At 40.9% G+C, this 13,148-nt stretch overlaps 1 protein-coding gene across 11 annotated transcripts in view; it reads left to right on the top strand.

Annotated features, from left to right (window-relative positions):
• The window catches only part of LOC122614172 (longitudinals lacking protein, isoforms F/I/K/T), a 61,762-nt gene that overhangs the window by 34,082 nt on the left and 14,532 nt on the right, over window positions 1-13,148 (top strand). For 2 of the 11 annotated variants that reach the window (XM_043788672.1, XM_043788673.1), the window contains exon 7: window positions 112-2,216. The exons of 4 other annotated variants lie outside the window; for them this stretch is intronic. In XM_043788672.1, the coding sequence (XP_043644607.1) occupies window positions 112-1,319 (1,208 nt within the window). In that variant the 3' untranslated portion in view covers window positions 1,320-2,216. Of the gene's footprint in view, window positions 1-111; window positions 2,217-3,546; window positions 5,811-7,087; window positions 7,193-7,318; window positions 10,022-11,416; window positions 12,553-13,148 lie in introns of those variants that run through there. 5 more of the 11 variants (XM_043788689.1, XM_043788674.1, XM_043788688.1 and 2 more) reach the window with 5 other exon arrangements.

Here is a 13,148-nt window from a genome sequence, read left to right as displayed (position 1 = left end):
TAATTAGATAACAAGCAGACTAAATGCAATGTGAACAAGTGGCTAGGAAATTGAATACATTGTATTTTGTTTTTAACTAATAAGTCATTTTATATTCTTCTCCAATTCCAGAACTTATCAACATTAAAAAGATCATACCGGCGACCACAACAATTGCCACACACCATGCGCACACGAGCTCGACCATCATTCATCCCCATCACATCATTCAGCACGTATCGCAGGAGCCGCACCACCAGGAGCACCATCAGCAGCATCAGACGATTCACATTGAGGAGGTGCCGCAGACCTCGCAGCAGCACCACCAACAGCAGCATCACCACCAGCTTCAGACGGTCCAACCGACCCACACCCAAGTACAAAGCATAATCACGGCTCATCCGGGCCAGACTATCAACCTGGTGGGCCTGCGCAATGTGCAGTTGGCCGATTCGAAGCCCATAGCCTCGAGGATACGATATTCTCGTGGAAAGATCATCGGGCCGACGGTACAAAACCTGCAGATCGTGGAAACCCATGAGCCCATCCAGCATCAACATCACGAGCTGTCCGATGGCACCAAGTATGAGATTAGCGAGATCGATCTGAACAACCCCAATGCTTCGGCGGCGATCATAAGTGACTTAGTAAAGTACGCCGAGATCGATGACATCGAGCTGCCCGACGGCACTAAGATCGGCATTGGCTTTGCGCCCTCGGAGATCACTGAGCATATGCAGACCTCCGGCGGAGAGACGCACATCACCACCATCGAGCACGAGCCGCAGGAGCTGCAGACGGTGCATCAGCACGAACAGACGCAGCAGACGCATCACATCCATACCGGCCAACTGCAGACGCATCACATCCAGACCGTGGTGCAGTCGAGCAGTAGCCAGCAGCATCACGACCAGCAGCAGCATCATCAGCACCATAGCATTGAGCTGCAGGACGACGATGGTGTGGAGACAATCACACCCGAAGAGCTAGCTATGCACGACTCGAGCAAGAGCTACACCATTCTCACCACTCGTCCCATGAAGGAGGAGTCGGAGCACGATCCGTCGGGCATGACCTATGAACTGTCGCTGAGCGACTCGTCTCTGGGTCCCTGCGATGATCCAGAGTCGCGGTATGTGTGCCGCCACTGCGGGAAGAAGTATCGCTGGAAGTCAACGCTGCGCCGCCACGAGAACGTCGAGTGTGGTGGCAAGGAGCCGTGTCATCCGTGCCCGTACTGCAGCTACAAGGCCAAGCAGCGGGGCAATCTCGGAGTGCATGTGCGCAAACATCATCCGGAGAAGCCGCAGCTAGAGAGCAAACGAGGCCGCAAGATCTAAGCGAAAGTTGGGAGGATTGTGAGTACACATCTGTTGGGTGTAAAGAAGTAACCATTTTTGAGGTTAAGACCAGTTTCATTATTATTAAAACTATTCTGTATCATTTTATACACGTGTACACCCTATTAATCTTAAAGTTCTTATTTGTTGATTATTTTTATTAAGTTTATATGTTGACTTCCACTCGGTTCTCAAAAGTTACACTTTTAAAACAAGCATTGTGTGCACTCAATTTAATTTCATCAGGCTTTAACTTTTATGTCTTCATATTTAGCAGAATTGGTTATGTAAGTCTTTTTATTCATAGTAATTTTCAAAATTACAAAAAAACAAAGCCCCAAAATGTCGACAAAATGGAAACAAGAACTTTAATTAATGTGCAAGTATTTTCATGGAAATAACACAAAGAATATAGGAGCAACTATATAAATGGACAGTAGACTAGCATTAAGAATAATTGAAAACTTACTTCAGTATGTATGTGTGCGTGCTCTCAAAAAAATGCGAAAATATATATAAAAAAAACTTGATTCAAAGCTAAGTTATGTAGAAAAATCTTAACTGAAGTCCTGGAAATTTTTTACTGCAATTCAACGTTGGTGCACATAAATTTCATGTAACCTATTTAAGCAAAACTAACCGACATACAAAAATTGGAGAAAATTGTAAACTTATCTACATCGGAGGCTTGCAAAAATAATTTTGTAAGAATGCGTTTTCAAATCTTTATATATATAATATATGGATAGCATTCAAAAATATGAATGTACGGAAGTTATTTTTCTGTAAATTACAAAAACTTAACAATCTACTCGAAGTTAGTAAAATTGAATGTACATCGGATTAGCTGAGTAAATTGTGAACCCTTTGAAACATATTTCCGCAGAAAAAATTAATATAAAAAAATCTAAGCAAATATATTAGAACAACAAATATACATATTATGTCTTTTTGCAGTTTTTGTGTGTAAATCAATTATTTGATTGAAATTAAACATTTATTATGAATACTTATTCTATAGAAATTATATTTTGAAAAATAGTTGTAAAAACAAAAGGTCAAAATAAAAAAATATAAAAACCACAAATCCAAATTTGAAGCATTGCTCTTTGTGCTAGGTAGAATATTATATTGCAAAAAGTTCATACTAACATATTTCTCTTTCCAGGTGACCGATGAGACTTCAGCCAGTGATTGCCCCATGTTAGCTAGCTAACACTTATGATCTTCACTTTTCCGAGCATACCTAATATATTTCTCTTTTCTTTTAGATTGACCCTTGGACCGGGACTTGAACTGGGATTGGAACTCGCAAATCCTGCCAGACATCCGCATTGAGCTAAGCTTAAGTAAAAACATGCCACATGCCAAATTGTAAAGGGAAACAATTGCCATTCCAATACTTTATTATGTCTAAGAGCCCAAAATCTAAACGTTCGTTTCTGTATGCCACTAAAAAGTAACCAGACCCGAATTGAACCTGAACCTGTACCTGAACCACAACCTGAATCCAAATTCCCAGCCGTGTTTATCGATGTGTTCAAGCAAAATCCAAACAGCAACTACAAAACCCACCCAAGCAGCACTCTCCAGCTACAGTTCAATTAATTTAGTTACCCTCTTTTTAGTTTTTTAAATTTATTTTTAAAATAAATATGTTTACACCCTGCACTAATTGGCCTTAATTTGCTCAACGTTTTATTGAGAGAGAGTTTTCTTTTATCTTATCTTTTAACTGTATATATGTTTATTAATTTGTACACTAATTTTGAATCATGCCACGACATCCTAATGCTTACTTCCTTACCATGTTTTACACACGTGTATATTCACCCATTAAACGCTTTGACTAATTTAACTTATTTGCTTTGCGCGTCCACCTCATCCAGATCATCCCCAGCCAACTTCTCCACTCTCATTTGTGTGTGTCACTCTGTGTTGGTTACCTGCCCAGCTTGACTTAACACCTAAATTCCTAAGTGTTAAGTTGTTTTTTATTTTTGATTTTTTTTTCGATTTAAATGAGTTTTTACTTGCAGTTGTCCCTGTGTCCAGTCAAAAGTAATTCTATTTATTTTCGTTCTTCTTTTCTTTTGTTTTTCTTTTCTCGTTTTTATTTTCATATGTTGTGCGCTGCCCCCAAATAAAACGTAAACTAAACAAACTCCACAAAACAACACAAATCCACGCTTGAACTTGTGATAAATGAAACGAAATGATAACCTAGATCTGAGTATTACGCGTATAGCGGGACTCACCTGGAACGAGTGGAATGCCCGCCTGGCCATGCCCCTGGTGACCCTTCGAGAAGGTGTCCAGCCTCTGGTCTTTCCCACCGACCTGTCGGTGGACAAGCAGCAGGGCCCAGCCGGTATGACCGCCAAGGATGTGACCGCCAGTGGCAGGAAGACGCCCACGGATGGGGGATGCAAAAGTGAGCCCCGGGCTGCCTCAACGCCCGCCAGGACTCACAGCGGTAGCAATCACAGCAGCAATGGAAACGGCAGTGGAAAGCCCACAAAAACCAGCAGCGGCGGGAAATTGAAGCATCTCAGCGAAGAGGAGGCCACCGCCCTGATGCTGAAAGCCGTAGCCGAGAAACAGGCAGCCGCAGCGGCCGGCACCGAGTTGAGTTTCGGTGAGGATCAGGTCAGCTCGGGGAACGGGAATAGCAGCGACTATCCGGCCACTCTGAGTGGAGCCGTTACCTTTGCGGATGTTGGCGGCCCAGCTGGACTATGCCACATCAACATCCTGAACAGCATCAGCGCAATGAACAATCTGATTAGCGGCAGTACGGCGGCCGGCGTTAGCATGTCCACAGGATCAGGTCAATCGCCCTCAAATAGTGGCCACAACAACAGCGGTGGCGGCGGCAACAGCGTGCTGGGCGGTGCGGACAACGGTGCTGGACACCCGTGTCCCGTCTGCGGGAGAGTCTACAAGCTGAAGTCCTCGCTCCGCAACCACCAGAAGTGGGAGTGCGGCAAGGAGCCGCAGTTCCAGTGCCCATTCTGCGTCTACCGGGCCAAGCAGAAGATGCACATTGGCCGGCACATGGAGCGCATGCACAAGGAGAAATTCAAGCTGGAGGATGTAAAGAACTTTGCCGGATCCGGCGGCTTGGATGGCGACAGCAGTGGAGCCACAGCGACGGCGGTTTCCGTGGCGGCGGCTGCAGCTGCTCTGGTCAGCGGGGTGGAGTTGCATCCCCACTTCTCGTAGAGAGACACTCTATTGAAGAAGACTTGTATAAAGAGTTAAAGTTGATCAGTTATTAGAGTTGAGAAAGGCAAAAACACAATCAGGGATAATAAGGACGAAAGAAAATTACAAGAAAATATAAATAATCACACACCAAGCTCTCGGGAAAACGGAATCAGTGTGCCAAATTAAGCTTAAAACAAAACAAAAAAAAGAAATCTTAAAAAAAACGAACATGAAATAGTTTTGTAAGATGCCTGGATGTTTCGAAAAAAAACTTGTTCGAATGGACCGAAAACAATTTGTTGCAAAGCACAAAAATTTACGCCATTTCACATAAAATATTTTTTTGTTATTGTTATTAATTGTTTACACGAGACCGATTTAAAAATCTATAATTTCTATTTTTCATGCAAACAGCAAAGTGATCAGTAAAATGATTTTACACAAAAACAATTTTAGATATTGCAACATTCCACAAATCGTAAATATGAAAGACAAAACTTGTACAATGAAACGGTTAAGAATTTTTCATGAATAGAATAGGCTTAGCAAGAGGAATATAAATATATATATATATATATATACACTAATATATAAAGTAGTAACAGTAACAGTAACCGTAGCAGTAGCAAACTCAGTGGATAAAAAACTCAGACCATATTAAGATATTACTCGTTAAAGAGAAACAACCAATTAAACAATCAATTAAACCAGAAAGGTTCTTTTTCAAGCACATCAGCGAACAGAAGAAACCTAGGCTTAAAAGGCAATATCCCAGTGGGAATTGTAGAGAGATTTCAAAACATCAGCTGAAGCCGAACATTCAAAGGATGTACTTGAACATGCGGTTGAACCCAATGGAAGTACATAGATAGATATTCCGTACAGAGTGCCAAACAGATTCAATTTTAGGTTCCCATACAGCCAGTCAGTCAGTCAGTCAGTCAATTAACCAGCCTCTTCATACAACATTTTACCTCAAGTGGAAATATTTTGCTATTATGACGATGTCTTAAGCTAGAGGAGAATACAATACATTCGATAAGCTCAGCAACTTATAATAGAATTTAATGTAGGCGAGGCGAGACGTTCGATAGTCAACGGATAAAGTGCCTTGAAAAATTGATGGAAAAACAGAAGCAATCTGCAAACATTTTCTTTTAAAATATATGATATACCAATATTCGTAAATGTTTAAAGCCATATGAAGTAGGTTAAGGCAGGAATTTAAGTCAAAAGTCATCCAACCGAGGGAGGTCGGGATTTAAATGGTTTTTGTTAGACATTTAAACTCAGGTACTTAGTGAGGGCTAGACCCAAATTCCAAAACTATACAAATCGCGACAAAAATTGGTAGCTGAGCTACCACAATAGCAACCACAAATCAAGGAACAGAAACAGATACAAAACAAAGCAAAACAAATAACCAACAACCAACAGAACACCGCCACAAAATACGTCACATGCACTATATTTATTATTTTTTGATAACTTATGAATATGATATGAATATGTGTTTTTATTTTTTACTTTTACGCTGCACATTTATAAGTAGTCAAGTGTAATTTATTTTTATTTACTTGCTTTCCACTACAACGAAATACATTCCATAGATGATTTTATTAAGCTTTAATGAAACAAACTAATGACGACAAACTACAAACATTCACAAGAACAGATCAACTATATCCAAGCAGAAATGTGCGGCCAGTAAAACTGTGCAACAAAAAAAAACAATTATTTTTAGAGCTCTGATTATTTAAAACTTTATTACAAAAATAGAACATGAAGGGGAAGACGAAAAATCTCGAATGCTTACGTATAAAATAATTTCTTTAAGAAACTAAAGTTCTTAAACAAAAAACATTGGTTAAATAATTGCGGTGTTGGGCTAATTTAGCAACTCTTTATACAATGAAGAATAAACGAAACAATTTTTAAAATTCTAAAATCGAAACATTATGGCAAAAGTGGAAAATTCCAAATTTTCTAAAAACAAAAAACAATATTGTTGAACAATAGGAAAACATAAACCTTTATGAATAGAGAATAATTTTTAATAAATAAAACACTTAATAAGACAACAAATACTCATTAAACAAACAGATTTAGCATACCCTTATATATATAATATATATATTTAATTTTTCTATGAATTGTTTGTAAAACTTTTTTGTAAATTGATGAAAAAACCCAAATTCAATGTGAAAATATACAAATTCCATGTAATAAAACGCAAAAGAAACGAAAGTTGTTTGCAATAGTGAGTTGATAAATATTTTATTGATGTCTACGCCTATAAGTTTTATTTTCTACACACAGATTTATTATCATTTTATTTACTGCTTGTAAGTATTGATTTTAATTTTTTTATAATATAACACTATTTTTATTTCATTTTTGGAAACATTTTATTTCGAAACACACAAATTATTGAAATATAAAAAACGGTTAGGAAACTCATCTAGTATAGGTACACATAAAAATTTGACTAATAGCTTATAACTTGTATTCAATATATGATTACTAATGAAATCAACCTATTTACCTGACACTTTCAGATGAAGCTGGCCAGAACGAAGGTGGAGAGTCCAGGATTCGAGTCCGTAATTGGCTTATGCTGGCCGACAAATCCATCATTGAGAAATCCTCAGACGAGCCCTCAGGTATTTTACACAGCGCACAGTCTGCAATTTTCTTGATTTATGCATTATTTGATTGATTTTGTCATTTACATATTATGGTTTTATCCTATTTTTGAACTTTCCAATAACTTTGTTTTCTTTTTACAGTCTTACATTTTGTTTTGTTGCTGAGCACACACAGACACATCATAAGTTTCTTACTCATTATCCAACGATTACACTCATTTATTGACAAGATTTACTAACTTCCACCATTCCCAATTTCTATTTCATGACTAACCAAACAAACAAAAAAAAAACAAAAAAATAAACAACCGACAAACAACTAACCTTCAGACAAACTAACTCAGTCCAAAAAATCACTCATAAGCGATGCTAAAACCACTAACAAAACGTCGACGCCGATCCGGCCCAAGGTTTCGACGACGACCACATCCACGACCACGTCCACGGCGGCAGCTGCAGCAGCAGCAGCAACAATTGCAGCCAAGCAGGCGGCGGCGGCCATCGCCAGCAGCAACATCAACAACAACAACAGCAGTTTGACCCAGACGCTCACCCAAACGGTGACCCGTATCGGGAGCATTGGACGCACAACCATTGCCTGCATCACGCCGGCGAACAATGGTAACAAGAGCTCGTCGAGCAACTGCAATGTGGATGCCGCCTCGGCCGCTGCTCTGGCGGCTGCTGGCGTGGAGCTGGACAGCATCGATGACACCATGACCGAGGTGATTGTGAAGATCGAGAACCCCGAAAGCATGCCGCTCAACGAGGATGAAGACGATGCCGTTTGCAATGAGGCTATTGAGGACGAGAACACCTTCGACTATGACCTGAAGCTGGGCAGTCCGTTGTCTTGGACCTATGATGCGGTGAAGATCGAGAACGAGGAGTTCGAGGATAGCTATTTAATGGACAACGACGACGATGATGACGACCTACTGACCACAGCTGCGGCGACCCAAAAGCACGCCAAACAATCGAATGAGAAACAAATGGCTGGATCTCTGCTCCCTGGAGGTGGCAGTGCGGGTGCCGTCAAGAAGATCGTGCTAAGTGCCCAGCAGCAGCAGCAATTGCTCGAGCAGCAGCAGCATCTGCAACACTTGCAGCTTCAGCCCACCAGTCAGTCGCTGCAGATTAAGTTGCCCGCCATACCAGCCACCATTACGACGATCTCGGCACCCAAGCAGATGATGTCGGGCGCGGGAACCAGTGGCTCCCTGACCCCAACCAATTGCACACTGATGAGCAACAAGTTAGGACTGCCCGTGAAGGGCCAGAATCTCGACCTGCACTGGTCGCACTCGGACGACAATCGTTATCGCGTACTGGTCCAGAACAAGCGCACACGCAAGGAGTCGCTGGAGCACTCCGCCGACATGATCTACAATGCGGATATCGAGAAGCCGTGGGTGTGCCGCAACTGCAATCGCACCTACAAGTGGAAGAACAGTCTGAAGTGTCATTTGAAGAACGAGTGCGGCCTGCCACCCCGCTACTTCTGCAGCAAGATGTGCGGCTATGCCACCAATGTCCACAGCAATCTGAAGCGTCACCTGAACACCAAGTGTCGTGACCGCGAGAAGGATGCCGAGGAGGAAAAGAAACCCGGGGCCGGTGGCAACTTGCCTGTGGTTGTGGGTGTTGGCAATGGAACCGCAGTTCCGGTCAGCAGCAGTAACAACAACAACAGTGGCAGCAGCACCAGCAGCACCTACACCTTGGTGTTCCAGAACGATAGTGCTTAGGAGAGACTTGGACTTGTACAAAACGCAGGCCGCGGCTAAGGAACGGCTTTGGAAACAAATATTCTGCTAGTGCAAATCTTGGTAAATCCTTCGAGTTGAGTTTTATGGGCCCATCGGAACTGTGGGGACCGGGACCCCTTGCGATTTCTTTATTTTCGTTGAACGAAGCCGGTGATGCCGTGGAGGAAACTAGAAGTAGTTTGCAATACATTGAACAAAAATACATGCAAAACAAAGAATATTGTATTGCTTTAGCAAATTCTCACAACAAATTTAAACCTAATCTTTATAAATATGTGTAAATTTTTTCCCAGAAAAAAGAAAGAAAAAAAAAAACGAAACCAAACCAAAAAGAAGATATATAAAACTAGTCATCAGCTAAATTTGTTTTAGGTGTGCTACGAACACTACAAGCAAAAAAATAAATAAAATGAAGGGAAAATTTTGTAATAATATTATAATTTAAATAAAAAACCCTAACTGTATGCATGGCATGAAGGTAAAGCAAATGCCCCTCCAAAGATACTTAATTATAAAAATAATGATAAACTTCTTGATTTTGTATTATGTTTGCATACGCAATAATTTTTTTAATTTGTTAGAAACATTTTTAAAAACTTTATTTCTGGTCACTAAGTTATGCTTATATAATAATGATTATTAACTAAAAATGATTATCTAGTCAAAACGAAACGATAATGAGATATAATATTTTCAATTTTAGACAAAAATTAAACCTAATTGATAAAGACAATGTTTATAAACCCTAATTCGAAATATCATCAGCGCATGTATGCTTTGAAAATTGTTAGATTTAATGAACAGAATCACGAACCACGAACGGCACTGAAACCCGAGAGTTGTACCATCAAATTACCTTAACAAATTGTAATGTAAAGGAAAAAAAAAGACAAATACCTCTATGAAGTTGCAAGAGAGAATACCATTATATTGATTGAGTACGATTACAACTATGTATTTCCAATAAACTGATGAATCGTAATTATTGCCGGCTAAATGTATTTAAAACCAAAACACACCCGAAAGAAAATTCGAAATACAATTAAAAGCAAATGTCAAAAACAAAATACCGAAACCCCATGTTGTACTTATTTTAATATAGAACCTTTCTTCATTCCTCATCATCCAGGAAAAACTCGATCGCCACTCCACATCCCCCACATCCCCCATATTCTCCAACCTTTTCCCACCCCATTCAAAATACCAGTTTTTAGGCAATGCTCTCACTTACTTAGAATCTATACTAATCAGATCTATATTTCAGGTGGATGGATTGATGTGATGTTGATGATGAAGATGATGATGATGATGTTGGTCTTGACTGATGAACGCCAGCCAAACAACGCGATTCATGGTGTTGCCTCTTCCCTCTCTTATTGTTGTTTGCATGCTTAACTACTACAACCTATATAAATACTATTATACATTATAGATATGCATAATTATGTATCCTACTTAGACTTTATATATATATGTATTTGTTAGACGAAGTAATTATAATTTACATAACAATGTATGAGACCTATTAGATTTGTAGTTTGATCTTTTTTTAGTATTACTCCATTCGTTTGTATTGTCGAAGGTTTAACGTTAAGTTTCTTTTACCTATCTAGCCATCTATATATCTATATATCTATCTATCCGCCTTCTCCTAGCGATTGTGAAGCGTGTGAAACAAATTACAATGCATACATAGCATTAATTTATTTACAAATTAAAATATGAAAATGAACAAAGAAAAACTTAGTTTGTATAGATATTTTTTTCCAAATACTTCTATCGATACCTTTTAATTTTACCTGACTTTTGTATTATGATTTCCATTACATTTTAATATTGCATGCGTATTTCTAAAGCGATAAAGCGAGACGAGAAAACTTCGGGCACTGGAAACCGGGAGTAGATTTCCAAGTCCTGCGAGTAATGCGTCCTGCCCTCCACTAGTACTATTAAGTGTTTTTGTCACTAACCACCCAACATACATTTCTTAAATAATTATCGGAGATACTCTTTGATTTTGAAGCCATTTATCACTTGTAACTTGAACAAGAAGTTGATGTTTATTTTTGCTTAGCTCCGTTAAAGTGTTTTACTCAACATTCTCGATGTACTCATTGTGTTTTAATTTTATATTTAATAAAAATTTAATTTTGCAGCGTACTTACACAAGCTCACATACACACAGAAACACTGACATCTACACACCACCACACACACTCCAATCCAGTTCACTCCACTCCATACAGCACCATGTCTCACTAAAGCAACACATTTAACTCAAAACCAAGTAAACAAACGACTCTAAACAACTACGGTAAAACTCCATACTTTATTTATTTTCAGTTAGTAATAGGTCTGATTATGATTTTTACTCAACAGAAAACTGATAAAAATCCTTTAAAATAGCTTGCAAATTCAACCAACTAAAATGATATTTCTTCTATTTTTATATTTTAACCACTATTCCCAGAATTCGGCCGTTTGTCGCCCAACCGTCGCAGCTACAACTTGCTGGGCATCAAGTCCAGTCCCTACAATAGTCCCATTGGAACGCCGGTCATCAAGTTCGAGCCGGGCAGCGGTCAGGAGGATCACAATGAGCACGAAAGCGGCAGAGTCACGCCCACCGCCCACTGTCCGGGTAGCCTGCTGGTGCCCAAGACGCAGCCGCGCCATGGCAATGGCGATAACGACGACAGCAACGACGAGGATAGCATGGAGCCCTGCGATCTGCGCATTGATCTGGCCAAACTGCTGGCTGCTGCCCAAAGCGGTGCTCCGGCCACCCTGCCCCTTGGCCACCACCCTCACCACGGCCATCATCCTCATGGACGAGCCCTGCCGCAGCTAATTTATCCGGCTGTGCCGGTTAAGGTGTCCCGTCCCGATACGCCCACGCGTCGCTACAGTAGTAGCAGTGGTCCTGGCCAGGACTCGGCCAGCAGTGTGGCTGTGCAGTTCGTGGCCGCTGCGGCTGCCGCTGGTCTGGCGGCCAACAACACAAGTGCCTCAACAGCCGCCGGAGGAGGAGCTTCCACTTCGGCAGCAGCAGCAGCAGCGGCGGCGGCGGCGGCAGCAGCAGCTGCAGCAGCTGGTGGATCAGTGGCAGGGAACTGGAACAGTGGCGGAGGAAGCGGCGGTGCAGGAGGTGGAATCGGTGGCAGTGGAGGTGGAGGCGGTGGCGGAGGTGGAGCCTATGCTTGCGATAGATGTGGAAACACCTACGCCCGGCCGCACAGTCTCAATCGACATGTGCGATTCGAGTGCGGCGTGGAGCCCAAGTTCGAGTGCCCCATTTGTCACAAGAAGTCGAAGCACAAACACAATCTCGTGCTGCACATGCGCACCCACCAACATCGATGATACAACAAATGCTGCAACGGCCTCCGATGACGCCAGGCTCTCAAACTAGTGACTGCCCGGCCGGATCCGGGATCAGTATCGGTATCGGTATATCGGGGATCTAGAGAATAGAGGGTTCTACCACAGGTTTCCAGGTTTCCAGGTTTCGGGTCCTTAGTGCCGGGTTTGCTTCAGTCTGAGACCAAAGTCCTAATCACACAGAGTTCAGTCCAGTCCAGAGCGCGGTTTTGTGTAATTTTCCAAATGATCTTGAAACATATAGTCGTTTTTACACATATATATTCAGTTATAAATATATATATGTATATATATATATACAAATACACTAACTCGTAACTATGTATATACAGAGGAACATTAACAAATTCTAATTCTTAGATCATTTTAAAGTTTTTTTTGTTCACATTTAATCCATCTTGATAGTTTTGTCCGTAACAGTTTTTGAAGTTTTTGAAGTTCTAATTACTTTGGGTTCGAATTGGCAAGAATCGAGGAATTGAGGTGTTGAAGAATTGACGAATTGAAGCAGGCGATGTATTTTGAGGGGCGCGCGAGAGTCCAGGCGCCGCTGCATGTTGCATGATGTGTGTAAATCCTTAGGAAAACTCAATGATCTCAATGAACTTTTTCTTGATTTTGGTGAAAATACGGAAAATGGGGGAAATTATGCATTTTATTGTAGCAGCAACAAGAGCAACAGCAAACGCAACCGCAACCGCTAACAAAATATAAAACATTCACATTAATTATAGTATAATTTCTAGTGCAGGACACTCGCGCGTCTTTCATGCTGATAACGATATGAATTATATCAATAGGGAGACACGGAAAACACAGTC

This window comes from Drosophila teissieri, chromosome 2R, assembly GCF_016746235.2.
Source record: "Drosophila teissieri strain GT53w chromosome 2R, Prin_Dtei_1.1, whole genome shotgun sequence".
Taxonomy (NCBI): Eukaryota; Metazoa; Arthropoda; class Insecta; order Diptera; family Drosophilidae; genus Drosophila; species Drosophila teissieri.
The sequence above is the reverse complement of the archived record's forward strand: the minus strand, read 5'-3'. Positions and strand labels throughout refer to the sequence as shown.